Source organism: Poecilia mexicana, unplaced genomic scaffold (assembly GCF_051168715.1).
Source record: "Poecilia mexicana isolate PSO_F unplaced genomic scaffold, ASM5116871v1 scaffold_11, whole genome shotgun sequence".
Lineage (NCBI taxonomy): Eukaryota > Metazoa > Chordata > Actinopteri > Cyprinodontiformes > Poeciliidae > Poecilia > Poecilia mexicana.
Genome location: NW_028263380.1, coordinates 2982319 through 3003763, shown reverse-complemented (window position 1 = coordinate 3003763; position 21445 = coordinate 2982319). Strand labels below are relative to the sequence as shown.

Here is a 21445-nt window from a genome sequence, read left to right as displayed (position 1 = left end):
GAAAAGTCCACTAAGAGGTTTTATGGTCATTTCATATGTTTGTAGCTCTGGTTGTTTTACTACAGAGATTTTTGGGTAATAAACGAAGCCATCTAAAAAAATTGTTTTTTATTGACAATGTATACATACATTTCTTTCAGCATTTAAAGTCAATTTTTAATCATTAAAAAATGCTCTACAAAAGTTTGGTGATGTCTATCTACCACCAGGTCAGCTATTTAATTTACTCTTCAGTCTTTTTTCTGTCCATTTTGCAAGTCTTCAGAAAAACACATGGAGTATGACTTGATTCATGTATGTGTTTAAAGATGCATCAATATGGATGATCGGTGCTTAGCTGCTTATGCTGCAGTAAAAGAGAAGAGATAAACTATATGAGATTTTTTTCTTTTCCACCAAATTCTTTTCATTCAAAACTTGTTTATATCAACATGTGAAATGTATGTTCACTTTAAACTGAGATGAGTGAATTAAATAAATGAATTAAATAAGTGAAAAAAAAACATAAATTGGAACATTTTTGACTTATCCACAAGACTAGAATAAATCGATAAGCAGTTATTTAAGGACATACATCATAAATGAGGGTGTGCATTGAATCTATTCTTAGAACCAATACAAGAACCTCCTTTTTGAGACTTAATAAAGGCTTTTAACTGGCAGTGACATGAAGTGCAAATTCTGCAGTTCAGAAACCCCACTGCAGCACAGACTTTTCTTGCCAAGAGTAACATTTTTCATTATCCTGCTTTCCAAATGCCATTAAAAGCAGTATATCAACACGTTCAGTGTGTAAAATGCAAACCTGTGATACTTTAATCAGGAAATCTTGTTAAAGGGGCAGTATTGTGTATTTTCCAGGCACACATGGCCAGTTTATAGCCCAATCATCTATGTTAGTTTCTGCTGCTATAAAAATGCTGTATATATCAAATATGACTTAAAAATTTTTACTTTGTAATTTAATGCCTTGAAATTGGACCTCTGTCTCTTTAAAAACTCCTGCATTTCCTGAAACTCCGCCTTCAGGAAGTCATCATAACATGGCTCCTCTATTAACCCTTTAACAACCAGCGTTTCACTGAGCAGTAGCTCCTATAATGAGATCAGCAGATTCTAACAGGTGTTTGCTAATTGCAGCTGGCTAGTCTGAAGGATCTGAGTGAAGGAGAACCACTCTGTGAGAGGAGGGGCTGCGTCTCACAGGCAGAGCTACGTTCACCCACAGCAACAGAATGGTTGCCGTGGAGATTAAAACATTTCTCAAACACACATGAAAGATTCAAAGCGACACTCCAGGTTTGTTTTGGATGAGAAAATAATATTATAACATGACGTAAAGCTCGATTTTACATAATACTGCCGATTTAATGTTATTTAATGTTGTTGCTTAGAAATGTTGCCATGATAAAGGATTATATAAGAGTTACAAAATACCAAGTGAAATCTGGTAAAAACGGCCAGAAAACAAAACCATCTGGTTTGAACAGGGAATGTCTGTCACCTGAAACTCCTCTCTGAGCTGCGAGGTGTTGCTCTGAGAATCCACTTTCAGCATTTCTTTGTAGGCAGGAGCAAACTCAGACACGGGGATGCCGGTTTCTCCACACAGGCAGGCCTCCAGTATGGCATCGTGGATGAAGACGTACTGCTCCTGACAGACAGACAGACAGACAGACAGAAAGACAGACAGACAGACAGACAGACAGACAGACAGACAGACAGACAGACAGACAGACAGACAGACAGACAGACAGACAGACAGACAGACAGACAGACAGACAGACAGACAGACAGACAGACAGACAGACAGACAGACAGACAGACAGACAGACAGACAGACAGACAGACAGACAGTATTCAGAGGTTCAGCCCCTCCCTGCTCGCCGCAGCGAGGCCCACTCACCGTGAACAATGGCCAATTTAATTACCGCCGCCGAATGTTGATGAATAGTTGTCAACTGTCAGAAAACTCCTCACATTCCCCGTGCCTACGCTTTACTTCCAAGCACAGGACTGTCAATAAAAAAGACCCGGAAAACAAAAACGTGCAGGACTCGTATCAGAAAAGCCACATGCTGCCTACAGGCGCCGTTTCAATAACATCAAGAGTCGGGCAATTAACCAGGAGACTGGGACAAAGAAAGGCAGGGAAACATTCACAGCACCAGACCGCGTTCACCGCATTTATCTGCTTTCATGTGTCTGCACAAACATGGATGGAGCTGCAGCTGAAATACATGTTTAATAGAAAAAGAATGTAAATGTTTTGGGTTTTATCGTGCCATTTTCCAGGCCTGTTAAAGCTGCAGAGTGCAACTTTTATAAACAATGTCTTAATATATTTGTTAAAACTGTCACCATGTACAATATGAGACAAATAATCTGTGAAAAGATTGATTACCTTATGAAGAAATACACCAAAAACAACCAATCAGAGCCAGGAGGAGGAGCTTAGTGCTGTCAATTAACCATAAGTAATATCTCCACAATGTGCTAATAGTGGAGAAACAAACATAGGCAAAAACATTTAACTTGGAGCAACATTGCAAAAATATAAAGATTTTACCTCAATTTATAAAATATTTGTTGCCTATGCTCCATTTCTATCAAGTTACTTTTTCCTGTCTTGCTTTCCACAGTTGGAATAAAGTCAGAGTAACATCAGGACCTTTCACTTAGAAACTGGCTCTGGCAAAGCCAAGCATGTTAAGATCGATTATATGCAAATATGTATTGATTTTAACGTTTTATCCATTTTCTATTCTGTTGTGTTATGTGGTTTTTATCCCTGTATTTATTATTGTGTTTTATCACCAACCTGTCAATGGGTCTATGGACAAAAAATAGCCACATATAGACATGAGATTTTAGCCATTTTTAAAAAAAATAAACTTGAGCTCATCCATACACAGCTGAACACTGTTTCCAAAGCTTTTCTTGAGGATAAAGATCATTGAAATGGAAGCGAGAGAAATTCCCCAGCGTGTTTCTGCAGTTGCTTCATATTTTCAGGGTCAAACCCGTCAGCAGGGCCCATCCCACAGCGTCCCCGCCGTCCCACTCACTTCAGTCTGGATCATGTTGATCCGACGGGAGCACAGCGTCTTCACGCAGTTGTAGATGTCCACCACTCCTTCACATTCGGCCATATCCAGCATGACGTCCAGCACGATGTAGCAGCCAGTCCGGCCAGTGCCCATGCTGTTACCGAGGAGAGGAGAGGAGAGGAGAGGAGAGGAGAGGAGAGGAGAGGAGAGGAGAGGAGAGGAGAGGAGAGGAGAGGAGAGGAGAGGAGAGGAGAGGAGAGGAGAGGAGAGGAGAGGAGAGGAGAGGAGAGGAGAGGACATGAGCCGCTGCACACTGTTCAAACTGAGAGGATCCTGAATACATCTTTCAAAACAAAATATTTATGAAAAAAAATCTCAGACTCAAATCAAAGATTATTAAATTTTTTAAAATATGAAAATAAAGACAAAAAATGTCAATATTTTTTATCAATATTTTTTATTTAGAATTACCAAAAAATGTATTTTTGCTAAATGCCAGAAAACTTGCTGTGTATATTTTTTTAGAGATTATTTTGTCACTTTCCTCCAGTTCAAAAGTTTACATAAATTTGGGTCAGTACCACAAATAATTATCTTTTAAATTGTATGACAAACGTGTGTCAAATCTTTTGTGTTTCCTTCCTCAAACTTTATATAGATTAACAGAGATGTGCTAAAAGGAGGCCAACCAGTGTGGAATGCATGAAAACTTTTTAATTCAAGGAAAGTTGCAAAAAATCTCGAAAAAAATGTAAAGATAATATTTAAAGTTTTCTGACCATCAATTTTGGTCATTCTAACCAAGTTAAAACTAGAAGTTTGGTCAGATTTAACTTCATACAGAGAGAAAAAAAAGTGTCTTTTTAGTCGGTGTATGTAAATATCTGGTTCCAGCTATAGATATTTTCATTTTTAAACACTTTGGGATTTACTTGTTGAAATCTTTAAATATTCACACAAACAATAAATACGTACATTAATCAAAAATCAGAGAAAAAAAATGTTGGTGTTTTTCAATCAAGATAAAAAAAGCTACAATAATTTAAATAAGCACAATGCACATTTTATGATTTCTGCAAGCTATTTTTTTCTCTTTTTACTCCATGCGATGTGTAACATGAGCATATGGATGATGAATTTTGGGTCATAAACGCGGAGAAACGTGGTTTAGTTTCAGTTGGACCCAGAAGGGAAACACCAGGCTGCTGCTCCTTTGAGCCAGCCGAGCTGAAGGAAGCGAACCGGCGACCTGCCAGGCTCCAGCAGCTCTCAGCTGACATGATGAAGATCACATCTCCACGTACAGCCACTTTCTGATGATGATGATGATGATGATGAAGAGTGGCTGCTGCCTCTGACCGTTTCCAGGTTCTCCTGCGTCAGATCATCCACCCGATGCTGAACTCTTCATCACACCCACTGCTTGCTATGCAGGCTGTCAGATCCATATCTGACTGTCAGGCTGCATCATTAGTGCTACATGGATGTAATTCCACTGACAGGCAGCAGGTCATGACGTTGTGTTTGTGTAAGACGTGGAGAAAATGGGCCTGTTGTTCTGCAGAGGAGTACAACCGCAGAACCGCTAAGTCCTACTCTTTTTTTTTTTTTTTTTTGCAGACTTAATGAACTGTCGGCTTCCGTGTGAGAAAATGATTTGCATGAATGTTGAGTATATTACTCATGCAGATGGCTTATTACGAGATGGCTCCCCTGAACAACTCACAATTGGCAGGAGGAGTTTATAGCAGCTTAGCTTTCACTTTTTCTGTTTGTTTTTTTTATTATTATTCGCAGGCTCGTCTTTACACGACATCACGTTACAACCAGCAGCTTATGTATTATTTAGAGGATCTCTGTGACAGACCGAGACCAAAGAAGGTATAATAGACAAATGGAAAGTCAGAAAAAAATATTTAAAAAATATAGGTAGAGTTTAAATTCCAGGCAATTCAATTCAAATATATTTTATTTATCCCAAAGGGAAATTAAAGGTTGTAACTTCAAATAGTCGTTGTGTCTGGAGATGCTGTGGGCAGGAAGGATCTCCAGTAGCAGTCAGTCTCACAACAAATCTAAAAAGGCCTCTGACTGACTACTGTTACTATATGACAGACTCATCAGTGGTGAAATATGCTAACAGCTCAAAATCAGAGGTGTGGACTCAAGTCATTACTATTGTAAGTCACTACTATTATTACTCATTAACAGTAAGTGTCATTACTGTTGCTATTAATAGACCAAAGACTGTTATGACTTTGGTCTTGACTTGAAATTTTTTTTAGTTATGACTTGACTTGGACTTGTTTAAGTTTAATTGAAAAGACTGGATATTTGATCCAAAATCTAAAGTTTAGAACAAAAATTATTTAAAAAGTGCACACGGTTAATTCATTTACCTCATCCTATATTAACAACTGCAGACAGTCTCTGTTCTTCCACTCAAAGACATAAGATTTTTATTTGTCATTATGTAAAGTATTAATCAGTCCTTAGGGTGCAGCATGAGGGTGTGTGTGTGTGTGTGCGTGTGTCTGCAGGGGGCAGAGAGGATGGAAGGCTGACCGATTGATTTCACAGCTCTTGAGGAAAAAGCTGTTCTTTAGCTCTGTGTGTGTGTGCGCGCGTGTGTGTGTGTGTGTGTGTGTGTGTGTGTGTGTGTGTGTGTGTGCATGTGTGAGAGAGTTTGAATGCATATGTAAACACCAAGCGGACGGGAGACCGCTCTAAAAGCAGGAAGTGGACTATAGCGCAGGGCATTCTGGGTAAATACAATCAAAACAACTGTGTGAGTCTGCAGGTAGCAGGAGAAATTAGAAATAGTTTGTTGTATTTTGTTTTGCAAAAGACAAAAGAGAAATCCTTCAACTCTCCACTCCACTCCATGTGTCATGAAGTGGGGTTGTTGGTGGTGAGGAGAGACGCTGAGACCCAGGTTATAGTGATGATGATGAAGATGCTCAAACAGTCCAAACACAGGCAGCACGGCAGAGAGACAGGCACACAGCCAAATACTGGTAGCAACTGATAAACAGGACTTGGAGACGAGAGCTAACGCAAACCAGGACTAAGCAGTACAACTGGCGCGAACATAAGACACAGTAGACAAACGACAACGACCCGACGAGGAACACAGACAACAGCTGGGTTTAAATACACACGGGGTAATTAAGGGAATGAGACACACCTGGGAGACAATCAACGGGGAGGACAGGACAGAGACTCACAGGAAAACAGGACTGAACACAGAGAACTCAAAAATAAACACACAGAAACACGGATCGTGACACCATGATCCTTTATATTTTGGGAAGAAGGAAGTCGCGCTCAGTGTCTTCTTCAGAGGTTTTTATGTTGTTTCCTTCAGTGGTTGTTGGTGTAGCGCCACCACAGGTAATAAGGGGAACAGGTGATAGTGTTAACCATCGCTAACCATCACACCATCTAATTCAGAGATTCTCAACCCTGGTCCTCAGGAACCCCCCGTCCTGCATGTTTTAGGTATTTCCCTTCTGCCACACACCTGAATTGTATCTCTGGGTGATTAACAGGCTTCTGCAGTACTTGATGGTCATGCAATCATTTGAATCAGTTGTTCTGGAATAGAGGCACATCTAAAACATGCAGAGCAGGGGGGCGGTGAGGACCCGGGTTGAGAAACACTGATCTAATTCATGGTGTTTTCTGTGGATCGTAGCTCGAAGTTATTTGTTGATCATTTTTCTTTTTGCTGATTGTTCTGTGTCAAGAAAATGCAACTTGGGGAACTGAAGTACTCCGGTGCAATGCTACTCAACACACTATGGCTTTTGCAAGGCAGCCAATCCAGGAGCACCATTCATTTCCCTTGCCGCTGATTGGCTGAAACTCCAAGAGTGGAGACAAGAAAGACTGTAGACGCTAGCTTCTGCTGTAGTACTAACACAGGTTCCACTGTCCATATTAATGCATATTAAGGTGTGTTTGGTGTTACCGAGGGTCCACTGTGAAACCCCCATCAATGACACCAGCAGGTGGAAACCGCACCGTTTATTGAATTATTTCAACTATATTTGTTGGATGAGCTGGAACTGAACGGTGAAGGTAGACAGACGTACCTGCAGTGGACGACCACAGGTCCAGCATCGGGGGGTGTGGAGGCCTTGACCCGGCGCAGGAAGGCCAGCAGGCCCGTGGCGTGGTACGGCACGCCATGCTCAGGCCAGGAGGTCAGGTGGAACTGGCACACCTCGTGCTTAGCAGGGTAGCCTCTCTGGAAACCAGTCATGTAACACAGCAGGTAAAGAAATGACCAGTTGTGGTCTCACACAGAAACCAGTTAGTCTGGCATTATGTTAGCAAGGCGATCAGACTCAGCAGACATGATGAGAGTTTCTATTAAAAATAATGACATGACTCACCCGCTCCATGGCGAAGGTGCGGACTGTGTACTCTGCCAGGGTTTCCGTCTTCAGTAGCGTTATCTTAATGTCGCCGTACAGCTCAGTGTCTTCAGGCCAGTACTTAAAACACTTCATCTGGACAATTCAAAATTATTTCAATACATTTGGCAAATAATGGCAGAATCATGCAGACTAGTTACAGTATCTAATGACAAAGTATATACAGATTTGACAAGGTCACATTTAAGTCCTTGTCAAACCTTGACCTTGTTGGACAAAATGTCACTTTGGCAGTAAAAAAAAAAAATAAAAAAGGCAATGTTTGGAGGATCCTGCTGTTTTACACTGCATATGGCACTCCACAACCTTAACTCCCACAATGCCAAGACCAAATTTAAAAACTTTCAATGAATTTAAAAAGTTTTAAGGTCCTAATTTTAGATACATGAACCTAAGATATTTTAAGGCTGTGCAGACGCCCTGATCAAGGTCAGAGGTCACGGAAACCTACCCGGCCCACTTCCACCAGCTTGGTGAGCATGACAATACTGAAGCAATTCTCCTGCCAAACCATCCGCCAGAAATCATAGATCATCTCCTGCTTGGGGCCTGCAGAGGTGAGGCAGTGGAGAGACGGTGGAAATGCAGGTGGTGGAGGCGGAGCGGGAGGGAGAAAAACACGACAAAGAGAGGAAGTGATGGAGCAGGATGAGGGAGGTGGAGAGATGAGACATAAGTCAGAGGAAATAGTAGCAATAACCATCAGCGTAGAGGCAGAGAGTGTAATCCACGGCAGCCAGTGGAGCAACAATGTATCATTCATGAACTATCAGCGGCTCTCTGCTCGTCTTCCGCTGTGGGGAGGAATGCCACTTTAATGCAGCCACAAATCCACAGGCGGCGTACAAACAGCCTCGCGTGTCGGCGTCTCCGGCTGCCGGCCGCTCGCCACAAATCACACCCACCCAGGGAAGACCACACTTCCATTGATTTCATTACGCCACGGCTTCTGTAATATCTCAGGCTACTCCGTCATGATGACTGTTCTGCCAAACATAACACACACACACACACACACACCCCCCCACACACACACACACACACACACACACACACACACACACACACACACACCCCACATTGTATCCATTCATTTCTACAAACAGGTTGTGTTTTCCAGAGACTTGTCCTCTCTCAGGAACGCCAGAACCAAACTCCAGCGTTCTGTTCTGGAAGCCCTGCTGTGGGAGTCGCTTTGTTCAGGCTGAATCTCTGCTGGTGTTGTGATCAACAACTATTGTGTATCTGGTCAGAAACTTGAAGTAGGCAGTGAGACACGCTGCAGTGGCAGGAGAATAAGACGACTTCAGATCTGCCCTGGAGTTTCTCTCTGTATGAAACAGACTTGTCAGAAAGAACCGCCTTCTTCTTCTTCTTCTAGCCAAGTCAAAGAAAACAAGAAGCTTCTCTTTTCCCGAACTGCATGAACAAACCTCAGCAATGCTGAGCAACAGTATTCACACCCTCATGTAGTAATGCCATAAATATTACTGGATCTTATCATGAGTTTATGTGACAGAGCAATGAACAGTAGTGTACAGCTCTGAAGTGGCAAGAAAATAATATGTATAAGTAAATATAAACCAGGGATGGAGTAAAGATCGACTCTTCTTAGAACTTCAACAAATATTTCAGGACATTGCTTTTTATACACTACAAAATTAATAAAGAAAAACTCTTAACTACGTAACCAAAACTACTTCTTAGTGATAAACTGTTTAATATTTAAGTTATTAAATGCAACCACACATTGATACACATTCTCTAATCTGAATTAATCAGCTTACACTGCAGAATAGTGGTATGATACATTTAAAAACAGTGAGAGATCATGTTAAAGATTGATCATATTTAAAAAAAAAATATTCTTTTATGCTTATAAAAGCAATTAATCAGTGTATCAGATGTTAAAAAACTAATTAATAAATTATTAAGCATTTCAGTATTATCATTAGTCCATGTTGATGTGAAAACTGCTTCACAAAACCATCAGAACCAAAAGAATCAGTGGGATTTACAAACATCACAAAGTTAACTGAGAAGATCCAGAAAAACAGATTCCTGAGCCAAGTGGAAATATTTTCTCTGATGTTTTATGGTCATAATCCGTGTTAAAGGTAAGACTGAATTTATGTTTCTAGCTTGATGAAATGAGGTTTATTGTCAGTGAGTTTTAGAACGGAGAAGCTGATGTTGATGGACAGAGCAGAGTTCACCCCTTAAATTAAAGATCTGCTTGTGTGGCTAAGACTGTGATGTACGATGCTGTGTGTTGTTCTGGTTATGCAGGTTAATATCTACATTTTTTCTGTTATTATTTAGCTGCCTGGTCTTGAAACCGGGTGTTGGATATATTTTTGGCATTGCTGCTTATTAAATCTGCTTTAGTTATCGGTTAACGTCAACCTGAAGTCACTGCTGCTGTACTTCTTGTTTTTTGTTGTTTTTTTTACGATGCTGATGTTCTACAAACAGAATACCTTAATTTAATTGGCGTTTATTAATTGGATGGGATTTGAAGGAATATATGTCAGAAAATCCCTTGGTTGGTTCTCATCTAATGAGCATAAATAGTTCTGCATGTCCCTGTATGAGGACAACAGGAAAACAAGAGAGGGTGACATGACATTCCCAAAGCAAAGAACATTAATCTGTTTTTATGAGCCAATCAGAGCTCAGCCTGCATTGGCTGAAAGCGACCAGGAACCCGCCAACGCCTCCACTGTGTGTGTTTTCACATGGGAAACTAACTCAAAGTGATCTGGCTGCTATTTCTCCAGCCGTCGATCTTCACAGTTAGCCAACAATGCAGCAGATTCCATGTGTATTAGCAGTATGGTTTGTTAATTTTTTAACAGCGGGAGAAAAGCACAAACGTACATGCCAGAGGGACGACGAAGTGAACTGGAAGACGGATGGCGAAGTGCAGCCCTGGCAAGCAGCTGGGTGAATCAGTATGCAAGGCACAGGCCGGCTTCTCTCCTCCCTCAGAGACTGAGCCGCTCTCATTCACACCTCCTCTGCCTCATCTCTGGACATAATAGTGGGTCGGCCCAGAGCACCTGCTGCCCAAAGCTGGCCGAGGGCTCATCCATGATGCAACAAATCAAGCTGAACCCGCCGCCAAAGCCGACCACCTGGAGCTCACCGTACGCGTATGCAAAAAATTCTGAATCATATCAGGGTTGAAAACAGAGAGAGAGAGAGAGAGAGAGAGAGAGAGAGAGAGAGCGCGAGGGGCAGGCGACAGCTTTATGACGCTGTGCAGACAGAGTGTGCTTTTGTGGTACATGGGAGAAAATGAGAGGGAAGAAAGTATGAAGATGTTTGGGGAACACGGTGGCGTGAAAAGGCGCTTCCAGATTTCTTGTTTTCAGCTTTTTATGTCGTGTGAACTAAAAATGAAACTGGGTGAGAAACATAACGCGGGCAAATACAAACAACATTTCACAAGCTGTGAGTTTATTTATGAAGGAAAAAAAATCTAAACTTAGACTTTATTGTCCTTGCACAAAGGAAATGCTGTTGCTTGGCTACTGGAGTACACAGACAAAATACTGAAATACTATAAGTGTGATTATAAGTACACACACACACACACACACACACACACACCTACACATACACATATAGACATACATGTACATGTGTTCCTAGTCAAGACATCAATATGGAACCTGTGTAATGACATAAAGTTGACTAAAGGACCTTTTCATTATTGCCTACTCAGCGCATCTTGACTCTCTGTGTGGTTCTATGGGCTTTAAACTAGCAACTCTATTTATCAAATATTCAACATTTATCACCTATTCACATTTGTCTTGTTGGTCCACAGAATATTTGGTAGATATTCTCTGACAAATGTGAAATCTTTCAGAAGGTGTGGATGCTGTTGCACATGGTGTGTAAGCAGCAGAGTATTTATGGCTGTTGTCCAGTAGACTCTGTTTGACTGGAGACCAAAGTTGCAACATTTGCTCCATTTTCAGCTGCTGCAGCTCTCTGTCACATTGAACTGTCAAATGAACTGAACCCTTCTATCAATCTGTTCCCCTCCCCACCTGTGGGGGCGCCACACAAAAACCATCAAAGCAAAGGACAGAGAAACCTCCGAGGTTTGTGGAGTTCAATCTTTTGACCCAAATCAGAGTTTGATGACACATTCACACCTCTCCGAATGAATCAGATTTCATAGACAAGCGAACTAGAGTTGGATTAAACGGGGCTGAGGTGAATACGCTTTAAGAAAAAAGAACATTATACTGACAGTCAGTCATAAACACTTTTTGGCAAAAGAAGTTTTCAGTTTTTAAAAATGGGGACTGTTTTCCCCCTGATAAATAAAATCAATGCTTGAAAACTGCAGAGTATATTCACTCAGGTTGTCTGTGTATTGAAGTAAAGTTGGTTTGAGCATCTCAAACATTGAAGTGGGGCCACACACTGCCTCACATCTCTTTTTAACTGGCAGTACTAGAGGACTCCTCTTAAAACTGTTGAGGTAACCAGCTGCATGCTTAGCAGAGCCTCCAGCCTCCCAGTGATCCGTCTTTGCATTTTGGATGAAACCTTTCTCCTATTGCTAAGTGTTGCAAAGCCACTCTGACATCAAATGAGTTCACCAGCAGCCGTTTTCTTGCTTTGTTTAGGGAAATCCTGTCAAAGCGGCCTCAGCTTAGGACCCGGCATTATTAAAGTTCTCGGATCACAACCAGCCTAATAAACCTGCGGGCATGTCTGCATGGAGAGGGAGAGCGGTGCAGGCCTGGCTGAGTTAAATGATGAAAAACTCCCAGAAAATCAAGACATGTGAAAGGCATGGGGATGCATGCCCTGTGTGAGAGAGAGCAGAAAGAAAAAAAACCTCCTGTAACCTTATCTCTGCTGGACAGACACTTTTAATAATATCCCTGAGCAGAACGCATCTCCTTTCTCTGTTCCCCCTCTGACAGAAATCAGTTCTGTTTCTCTGTTCTGGTTTTACAACTTGTCAGGATTAGAAAAGTCTTGGCTAAGCTCCCCCTTAATAACACTCTTGTGTTTCGCTGCGTGTTGCAGCGCTACACAAACACCGGAGACTCGGAGGCCAAAGACCCACGGCTTTGTTCAGAGACGCTTTTTACATTACGACACAGATCTGATCACTGGTTCCTGTCAGACACCAGACTGCTGGCGCCGTTCTTAAATCCTTCAGGATAAAATGATCAGGGTTCTAGATGACTCTGTTTAAACTGTTAGAAATTGTGAGTGGAGTTAATATTTAAAGATACCTTTAATTTTGGAGTGTGAACCGACTGCGGCTCATTTTAACAAGTTTGAGGAGGGAATGGTGGCTGTGAAGGACCAAACTTTGGCCACATTTTGGAGAAAAGAATCCATCTAGATTCTACAGACTGCTATCTTGTTTGGGTCTAGCTGTTTCTCATTCTAGTTATTGGCATGAAGTATTTTTTTTAATTATTACTAGAAATATGTCTAAAAGCACAAAAATGGATCAGCAGCTTCACTTCATTTCACTTAAGTAGAGATTTTTCAGAGGCAGGAAAAAAAACGGAGGTGTAATTTGTTGTCTGTCTATAATTATTTAAAATATTTTTTGCTGTTAAACAAAACAAATAAATGAATAACCCTTTTATCAGGATTTAAGCTACATTATAACTTATTATATTTGTTAAGGAACATGTTAGCAGAAATGACAGAAATGACATCACTAACTGCATTTCCACTGAATTTAAAATCGTACCAATTGGAATTAAATTTGTAAATTTGTTTTTCCAATAAAAATAATGTTTGTGCCAGGTGGAGGTGGTGTGTCAGTTATATAAATCAGTGTATTTCACAAAACTGCAATGGAAACACTTTTTTCACATGGTCAACAGCCAGATGTTACTACTGGCAGAAATGACAAACAAAACAAAAGGAAGTGGTAGGAGGTGGATGGTGAGTTTTATTTATGATTTATCACATAAACAAATTTATTAAAGTGATTTTAACTGCATTTCTTACAGAATTGAAACACTGCAATTGCTAAATTGTGTTTTTTCAATATTGGCTGAATATTCTAGGATAGTGAAATCTATTTGGTGATTTTAGTGACAGGAAGGTTTAAAAATTCTCCTCCTGGTTTCAGACGGTCAGTTTCAGAGCTGCTGGATTCTGGTTGCTACATCAGCATCCTGTCTTTTTTTGAACATTGCATCTTTGTAAACAACCATGAAGATGGCGCTTCATGGTTGGGATTTATCATGACGGCAGATATGCATTTCTAACATCTTCTGTTTTTTTCTACTCTGTGACTGCAAGGTGTGTTGCTGCTGATATGATGTCTGTATGATCGACGTGAGCTTCCGCTGCGTTTTAAACATTTTACTAGATCCAGGAAAAGAAAGAGGCAGCAGGCTGAAACTGATGATGCTGTTCGCCACAAGCACCTGGTGTGGAGTCACATTAAAACCAGGAGGTTCTACACACACCCCACACACACCACAGCATCGTCAGCATGCTGTTGAGGTCAACATGAGAGCTGTTTGCACTGGGAGTTGATTGATGACTTCATTCTTCCTCTCATGGTGCCCATCTAACTTGTTCTCTACATGATTTTCTCTACATTGATTCCCCTAAAAGGATCATTGGACATTGCACCGCCGATCGCTCCACTGGTCTTTCCCTGTCCTACGTCAGAATCCTTCTGCTGTCTAGTAATCGCGTTGGTTTCCTGTGTGAGAAAGCTAACAGGTTCTGCATCTCATTCCTCTGCGCCATGAGAGCAAAGATCCGGAACAAGGTGTGTCGTTTTGGTGAGGTTACTTTTGGGAAGTGACAGAACTGAAACCAAAGTGAAAGACGGGAAGAAATCAGAGGGAAGATTACAGAGCAGAAGAAAAAAAAAATCCCACGCTCCACGAGTAAACACGATCAGAGCAAGAAGAGAATAAAGAGCGCGTCTTGCTGTCTTTCCTGTCTCGGCGCGGCTCGGGGGAATTGGACCGGTGCGCTGTCTCAGTCTGACATCAGAAAGTCTTCTGCGCCGCACATGCAGATGGAAGGGAGGAGAGAGGTGAGAGCAGAGCTTCACAGACGGCGACAGCTGACGCCCGTACAGTCTCTGACAGATTCTTGGGGGAGTTCTTATCGTAGTCGTGGGAAATTGACTGTTTACAGTTGAAACCCGGATGTTTTGTGTGATGCAACAAAAGACAGCGTGTTGCTCATGATTTAATTATTCCACAAACTCATTTTCCAAATCAGAAAACAACAGTTCTTGAGCCAAGTACTCACCTTGAGTGGCAATGAAATGGTTGGATCGCTGGTAACCCTGTGTGGGAAAAAAAGGTAATAATTACTACAGACACAGATTATAATGAGGCTTTCATTCATTCACTGGTTGATAATCTCATGGCAGGACTTGATTTTGCTGATCTGTTCAATTTCATGTTCTGCCTCTCACCAGCAGGCCGTCTGTTGGAACTAATCTACTCTATCAACTGCACAAGGACGTCTGACCCACCAGAATTACTCTGGACGACCTTTAAAGCTGCAGCTCTGGATGAGCGATCACACTTGAATTGTAATGCACAGAGAAATGTCATTAATTCAAGTAGACACCCGATCAAAATCTCAAGACTGGGGGACAAAAAAAAGTAGAAAGATTTTCAATGTCATGGTGGTGGTTTGAGACCAGATGTTAAGTAGAGCTTAAAAATGCCAAATGGAGAAACAGGAGCAACAGGAGTACATGAATACAGATGATAATTTATCTAAAACTATAGTTTCATGTATACATTAAGGTTTATTTTTTAGCAGGTGATGTAAAGTTTAAGTCTGCAAACCAAACTAATCCCTAAAAATAGAAGTAAAACTGTTAAAAAAACGACTTTATGGTGAGTAGTTTCTGTAGAATCTGCCTATGATGTACATCAGTGAGGTTTTTGTTAGCACCGTTGGCCAGCAGGGTTTGAATCCCAGCCTGGAGTCTTTCTGCATGTTCTCCTTGTTCATGTGTGGATTCTCTGCAGGGACAATTTCACCGTTTACCTGTAGATATAAGTGTGAGTTTGCAGGATTTTGTGTCTCTGTGCTGCCCTGTGTTGGACTGCTGGCCTTTCCAGTGTGTCCCTTGTCTCTTGCCCCTAATGGCCACTGAAGATAGTCACCATCTGTCTCACAAACCTGGTCGGATAAGCAGGTGTAGACAATGGAAGGATGGACGCCTCCCTGCTGGAGGTGGGGACCATGGAGGTCCCTACATTCTCTCGATGTTGGGAAATCTAGAGAATGTCTGGAATTGAGGTCTATGTAGATGAGGACCCTCAGCCAAAAAATATATGTAAGACAAGGGTGCCATTTGATGCTGCAGTTTGGCACAGGTTGTTTCGTTTTGACTTTTTTATAGCAATGTGATTGGAAACCGGGTGGCTCAGTTGGCGGAGCGTGTGAAGGGGGGTAGACCTTGATGTGGTTGTCCTGAGTTTGATTGTTCTTGGTAATTTACTGCATGTCTTCCCCTTCTCTCTCCTCCATATTTCATGTCTATTCACTGATCAATAAAGACCACTAACTAGAGCCTTACCATAACACTAACCCTTTATCTGGATTTTCGCTGGTAGAATTTCTACCAAGCCAATCAGTGAACAGAAGGAGAAGTTGTGAATTTCTGTAATGTTTTAAAATTATAATCTGCCTGTAGTTTTAACAATGGCAGCAGAGGAAGTGAACAAAGCCGTTCAGTCAGTGTTGGTCACACTTCCAAACACTGACTTAACATGAAGTCGTCTCGTTTGGATCAGGACTTCTCTCTTCAGAGGAGGGTGGTTGTTTACAGTGCAGGCCATTTGTGGTAAGCTTCATAGCGTGGAACTTGCATATTACGTATATCATGTACAAATGTTAGAGATTAGGTAACATTTAAAACTTTCACAGAGGCCACGCCTCCAGGAAGTAATCGTTTCTTGCCAGCCAGTGGCCCAGACCTTCTGGACAAAGTGAACTGAAGAATAAAGTGGTTTTCACCAGTCTAGACTTTTTAAGGATATTTGTCTCAAACTTCTGTTGAGATAATGGACAGTCCTGAGTTTAAATGCAGCTTTCAGTAATTTGACTGCTGTGTCTGTTTTGTCTCTCGTTCCGTTTCTTCTTTGTGCATTTTGAAAGTCAAACTCACAGCCTGGTTTATAAACCACCAGCATGAAATGCAAATACTTGTAATTCCATCTCCGCTCTTCAGATTTCAACAAACAGTGTGTCGTTCTCCGCCTCGGGTCATAACGTATGCAGAGGGCGAAATGCATCTCTAAAGTGTGCCAAGTCTCGCCGGAGCCGCTGATTAGAGTGCCGCTGACAAGTGAGGGATCTTCAGCCTGGGGACTAACTCCACCTGAATGGCACTGACTGATTGGGCTGTCTCCTCCCTGCTCCACTTCACATTACTGAAATTATGATACAGTATGCAAGGAAAACAGCAGGTGAGGTCCGTGTGGCGAATGCAGAGCCGGATCCCTCATGTCCAGATAGCGGCACTGTCTCTTTATTAATAATTAAAGGCATCTGCAGAAACCCGTGTGCACATCTCCACCACACCGCATCGCAAATGACATTCCATCAGGGCCATGCCAGGGATAGAGGAGTGGATTGATCGGCGTCTTTGTGAAGGAGTGCACCTATCTCTATTCCCACGGGGCATCTCTCGCCTTGGAGTTTCTCAGCGGTGATCGGTTTCCTGCCTGTCACCATGGCAACCATATTTTCCAACAGCATGCAAATTGATGAAGCAACAATGAAGAATTTACAATAGATTGATGAGGATAAAAGGTAAAGCATGGTGTATGGGATGCAAAGAAAATGAAAGAGAAACAAAATAAAAATAAAAATCTTTCTTTGCTTGCTGATCTGGTGGTCTGGCTGCAGCTTGATCGGCTCTCATTACCGCTGAACGACTCGGGTACCTGGAGAAATTTGAGTCGTTTTCACTGAGAGCACAGGAGAACTTCAGGCGGAGTTCTAACGTCTCTTATTCTGAGCAGAAATAAACGGGAGAACACCTGCGGGGTCCAACGCAGCGCTCCGAGTTTAAACAGATCCACAGAAACAGCAACAGCAGACATGAAAGACCGCCGGAGCTGAAGGACACACTACAAGGAAATCTCCCCCAAAATACACACACCTATTATATCCAAGTTTATTGACACTTGTTTTCAGTTTTCAACACGTCTAAATTATTTATTATTGTTATTAAACTAAAAGGGCCTCCTGGGGAGATGTTTGTGTGGATGGAGAGAGAATTACACCTCATCAAGAATTCTGTCAGAAAATTCAGCAAAAGAAAATCTGTTGTAGTTTAAATGTGTACACAGCTGTGAATATTATACAGCATCTGTTCCCCATCACAAAGACAGAATATGACACATGACTTCACATTTCCTTTAGAGATTTCATGGCGTAAATAACAAGAAACGTCTTTCATCAAGTAGAACTAGCTTTTAACAGTTTGTAGCAGAGATTGTACTAAACCTTTATTTGGTCCATCGATTGGACAAACGGCGTCAAACAAAATCCTGTCATCTATTCTTACACATCAGTTTTTGAAATTACATTTAACTGTATTTCATTTTCATTCTGTTTGCTTAAAATTCAAAAAGCTGAGCAGATAATCCACATCGAGTATTATTTGCTGAGTATACTTAACTTTTTCTCTGCAGTGACATAGTTTGGAAAACAGGAAACATTTCAAGCAGGAGTTGGCAAGACTCTCTGATCGTAACCTGATGGTGCAAACCCTGGCCAGAGCGGGAGGATCATCAGCGGTTCAGCTGCCCAGAGCTCACAGTCAGCTCTCAGTGTCCAGATCAGAGATGAAACTCTGATGGATGTTTTTCTCTTATTGACTGAGTTAATGACCTCTACTATGTTCTGTGTATGTTAAGTTGAAACTGTCTGAACCAATTCTTCAGGTGTGTGTAATCTGTCAAACTAACCGATTATAAACGCCGTCAAAGACAGAAAATATTTGGTTAATGTGGCTCCTGGTTTGGATACTCAGCAGACCTCTGGTCCTGAAGTCTGTGAACATATCAAACTCCCTCTAAAAACTTGAATAATTGTCTATGTTAGTAGATCAAACACCAACTACACCTGAGTATGCATTAATACACAGAGTGGAAACAGTCTTGGCATTAACACAGAAACTAACGTCCACAGTCTTTCTCATCTTCCCTACTGAGGAAGACCAGTTAGACTCTTTAAAAATCATACAGGAAATGTCTGATTCTTTATGAGATATGTTTCTTCAGTCAAACATATCATGTTTTAGTCATATTATTGATACATCTAGCTTTTGTAACATTGCCATCCTAATTCACAAATGCCAAAAATGTTTACTGCAGTCTGGTGTTACTAGAATCCTTCAGTGGCAAAAACAGAAGGTAGAAACAGGAACAGTAGCTGCGTTTCCATCAACCATAAAAGTGCACAAATTGAAATTTTGAAAGTAAATTAGTTTAACTAAAACATGTAAAATTAAAAAATCTCATGTTTTCAATCAAATAGTTTTTGCGCTTGGTGAAGTGGGGTTTTTTCAGTCTTGAAATAATATATTTTTGCAAAGCTGTAATGGAAGCACTTTTTTCATCACACGTCACATGATCAACAGCCGGATGTTACGACTGACAGAAATCACGAAGAAGCCGACAGGAAGTGGTAGGAGGGAGATGTATGTTTGGGAAAATGTACAGCTGGCTCCTTCAGAGCTCTCACAGCATCACAGTTCAGAAAAAGTTGTATCATTCCAGTGTGTTAAATCCATAACTCTTCTGGAAAATTTTCCCAAAACGCTGCATACGAAACCACTCCCAAGTAGGCGGGGCTTGTTCCTCCAACACCTGAATGAAACGTCAACGTCTCCTCTGATTGGCTGAAAGATGATGAGCGATGAAAGACTGAATTCTGTTTTTTGGACAAAAATTTGCACACATTTTTGATGGAAACACAGCTAGTGTTTATAAAGAAGCTAGTATTTGTAAATGTAGTTCAAACAGCACAAACCCAACACCGACATGACAAGGAATGATAAAACAAACAGCAGGAAAATCTGAAAAAAGTCGGCTCATGTTTACCCACTGATACTCCAACTAATTAATGATGTGTTTAACATTTTCAAATAAAGTAGAGTTAAAACAGCTAAGGGTTAAACGTTAGCTCTGGCTGTATTCTCCATGAGCCTCCAGCTGGTTAGGATTCATAAAGCTGCTCTTTCTTAGCCTGAGAGAAACTTTGTGCAGCAATAAAATCAGTTTGATGTTCTGAGTACTTTCTGAAGGAACCCATGCTAAGCATGCAGTATCTTGCTAAACTAGCTAAGTATGACTTTGCCTTCAGAGAAACTGTAAAAACAGAGGGCTCAGACAGGAGGTCCCATTTATACTTAGAACATTTAATACACCCCATAACCTAACTGGTCTGAAAAAGAGTGAAATTAGAGCTTTTACCAGCTTACATATAAGGAGGTCAGATATTGGCTGACTTTTTTGTCGTTGCATAAAATCTACATTCAGATGTCGAGGAAATAGTTTTAATCACTATGTTTGCCCCGAAACATACACAGTTTGTCTGGTAGTTCCTAATCATTTTGAGCAGTAAAGTTATGAAACTGAGCAATGTTTTTATGTTTAAAGTAAAACCCACAGCAAGAATATGATAATAATTCCACAGATTATTATGTGTGTCACTAGGATGAAACCCAAATTATTCATCATCATTTTTCAATCAATATGAGGTGGTGATGTCTAATTTTAAATCTCATCTAAACAACCTGATTTGAGATGGAACCAATGAGCCGAGTTTATGTCCCAGCAGCTGTATAGTTTGGAACGAGCCCTGAAGTAGGAAGATATTTACACTGCTCAGATAAGTATTTGTTTTCACAAATCGTGTTATTACTATATGAAGGATCTCTGGATCCTAAAGGTTTCAGACCTTTGGTCTAAGACATGCATGGATAATGATGAAAACTGTTTTGCAGTTAACTGCTATTATAATTTCATATTTTTATTAGCTAAAATGCTCAAACTGGTTAGTCATTGCTGCTGATATTACGCACAAAATTTAAAAATATCAATAAAACCCCAGTTACCCAAACAGGGGTGAGGATCCTGTGAATGACTGACTTTAGTTAAATGGTCTCCATTGGCACAGATTATAACAGATGAGTAGTCAGAAATCCAGCTCTTATTTCTCATGATAACATTTGACGGTTTTAGACCCTAAACCTGGCTAAATCCTCCATTTTCTGTTTTTCCAACATCCAGCATCACTGAAGATATTTACGGTGCCTTGTGTAACTCAGTGCATGTCTGAACATGAGCTTTGACTTGACCTAAGATTTTCTCCTCTTTTGCTGCACTTTCTGCAATCTTAAAGGACCTCTGGGTGAGCACATCTCCATCAGCAGAAGATGGCAGAGACTGAGACAGCTGCAGTCACAGACATGCTAAAACGTGAATGTCGTAGGTGAAAAGGCTTAGGAGCTCAAACTAAACAAGGACAAGAAAATCTGCTGCTGCCAGGAAGAAGCAGTGGAGAAGGATGGAGGGATGAGGAAAGAGAAGAGAAGCAAGGTACTTACTTCCCTGTTTATCCGAATCTAAGATGGCAAAAAGATTGAGAATCAGAGGAGCAGGAAACAGAGAAAGAGAGAGAGAAGAGAGTTAGGGAAAAGACCAGAGCTAGTTATTATGATTACAGATCAGGAAACGTGTGATGAGACGGCCGCAGAGGACCTGTGAAGAGGATGTTGTTCAACTTTGGTGTTTGAAGGAAACCTTTTCTTAAAGAGCTTCATGTCTTAGAGTTACTGCTAAAAAAGCAACGGACAGAAAGAAGAAGGTGGTTTAATACTTTATGTGAAGAGTCAATGCTTACAGCATCGATTGTTCTGTTGTTTGTGTTAGCACGTCACAAACC

The 21445-nt window shown here is 41.0% G+C and overlaps 1 protein-coding gene across 1 annotated transcript in view; it reads right to left on the bottom strand.

Moving 5' to 3' along the window:
* LOC106928785 (receptor-type tyrosine-protein phosphatase U-like) overlaps positions 1-21445 on the bottom strand; it is a 150740-nt gene that overhangs the window by 9184 nt on the left and 120111 nt on the right. Inside the window, exons 21-26 of the mRNA XM_088009932.1 lie at positions 14771-14807; positions 7944-8041; positions 7451-7567; positions 7148-7302; positions 3069-3204; positions 1505-1654 (exon numbers count right to left, since the gene is read on the bottom strand). Of these exons, the coding sequence (XP_087866058.1) occupies positions 1505-1654; positions 3069-3204; positions 7148-7302; positions 7451-7567; positions 7944-8041; positions 14771-14807 (693 nt within the window). The remainder of the gene's footprint in view (positions 1-1504; positions 1655-3068; positions 3205-7147; positions 7303-7450; positions 7568-7943; positions 8042-14770; positions 14808-21445) is intronic.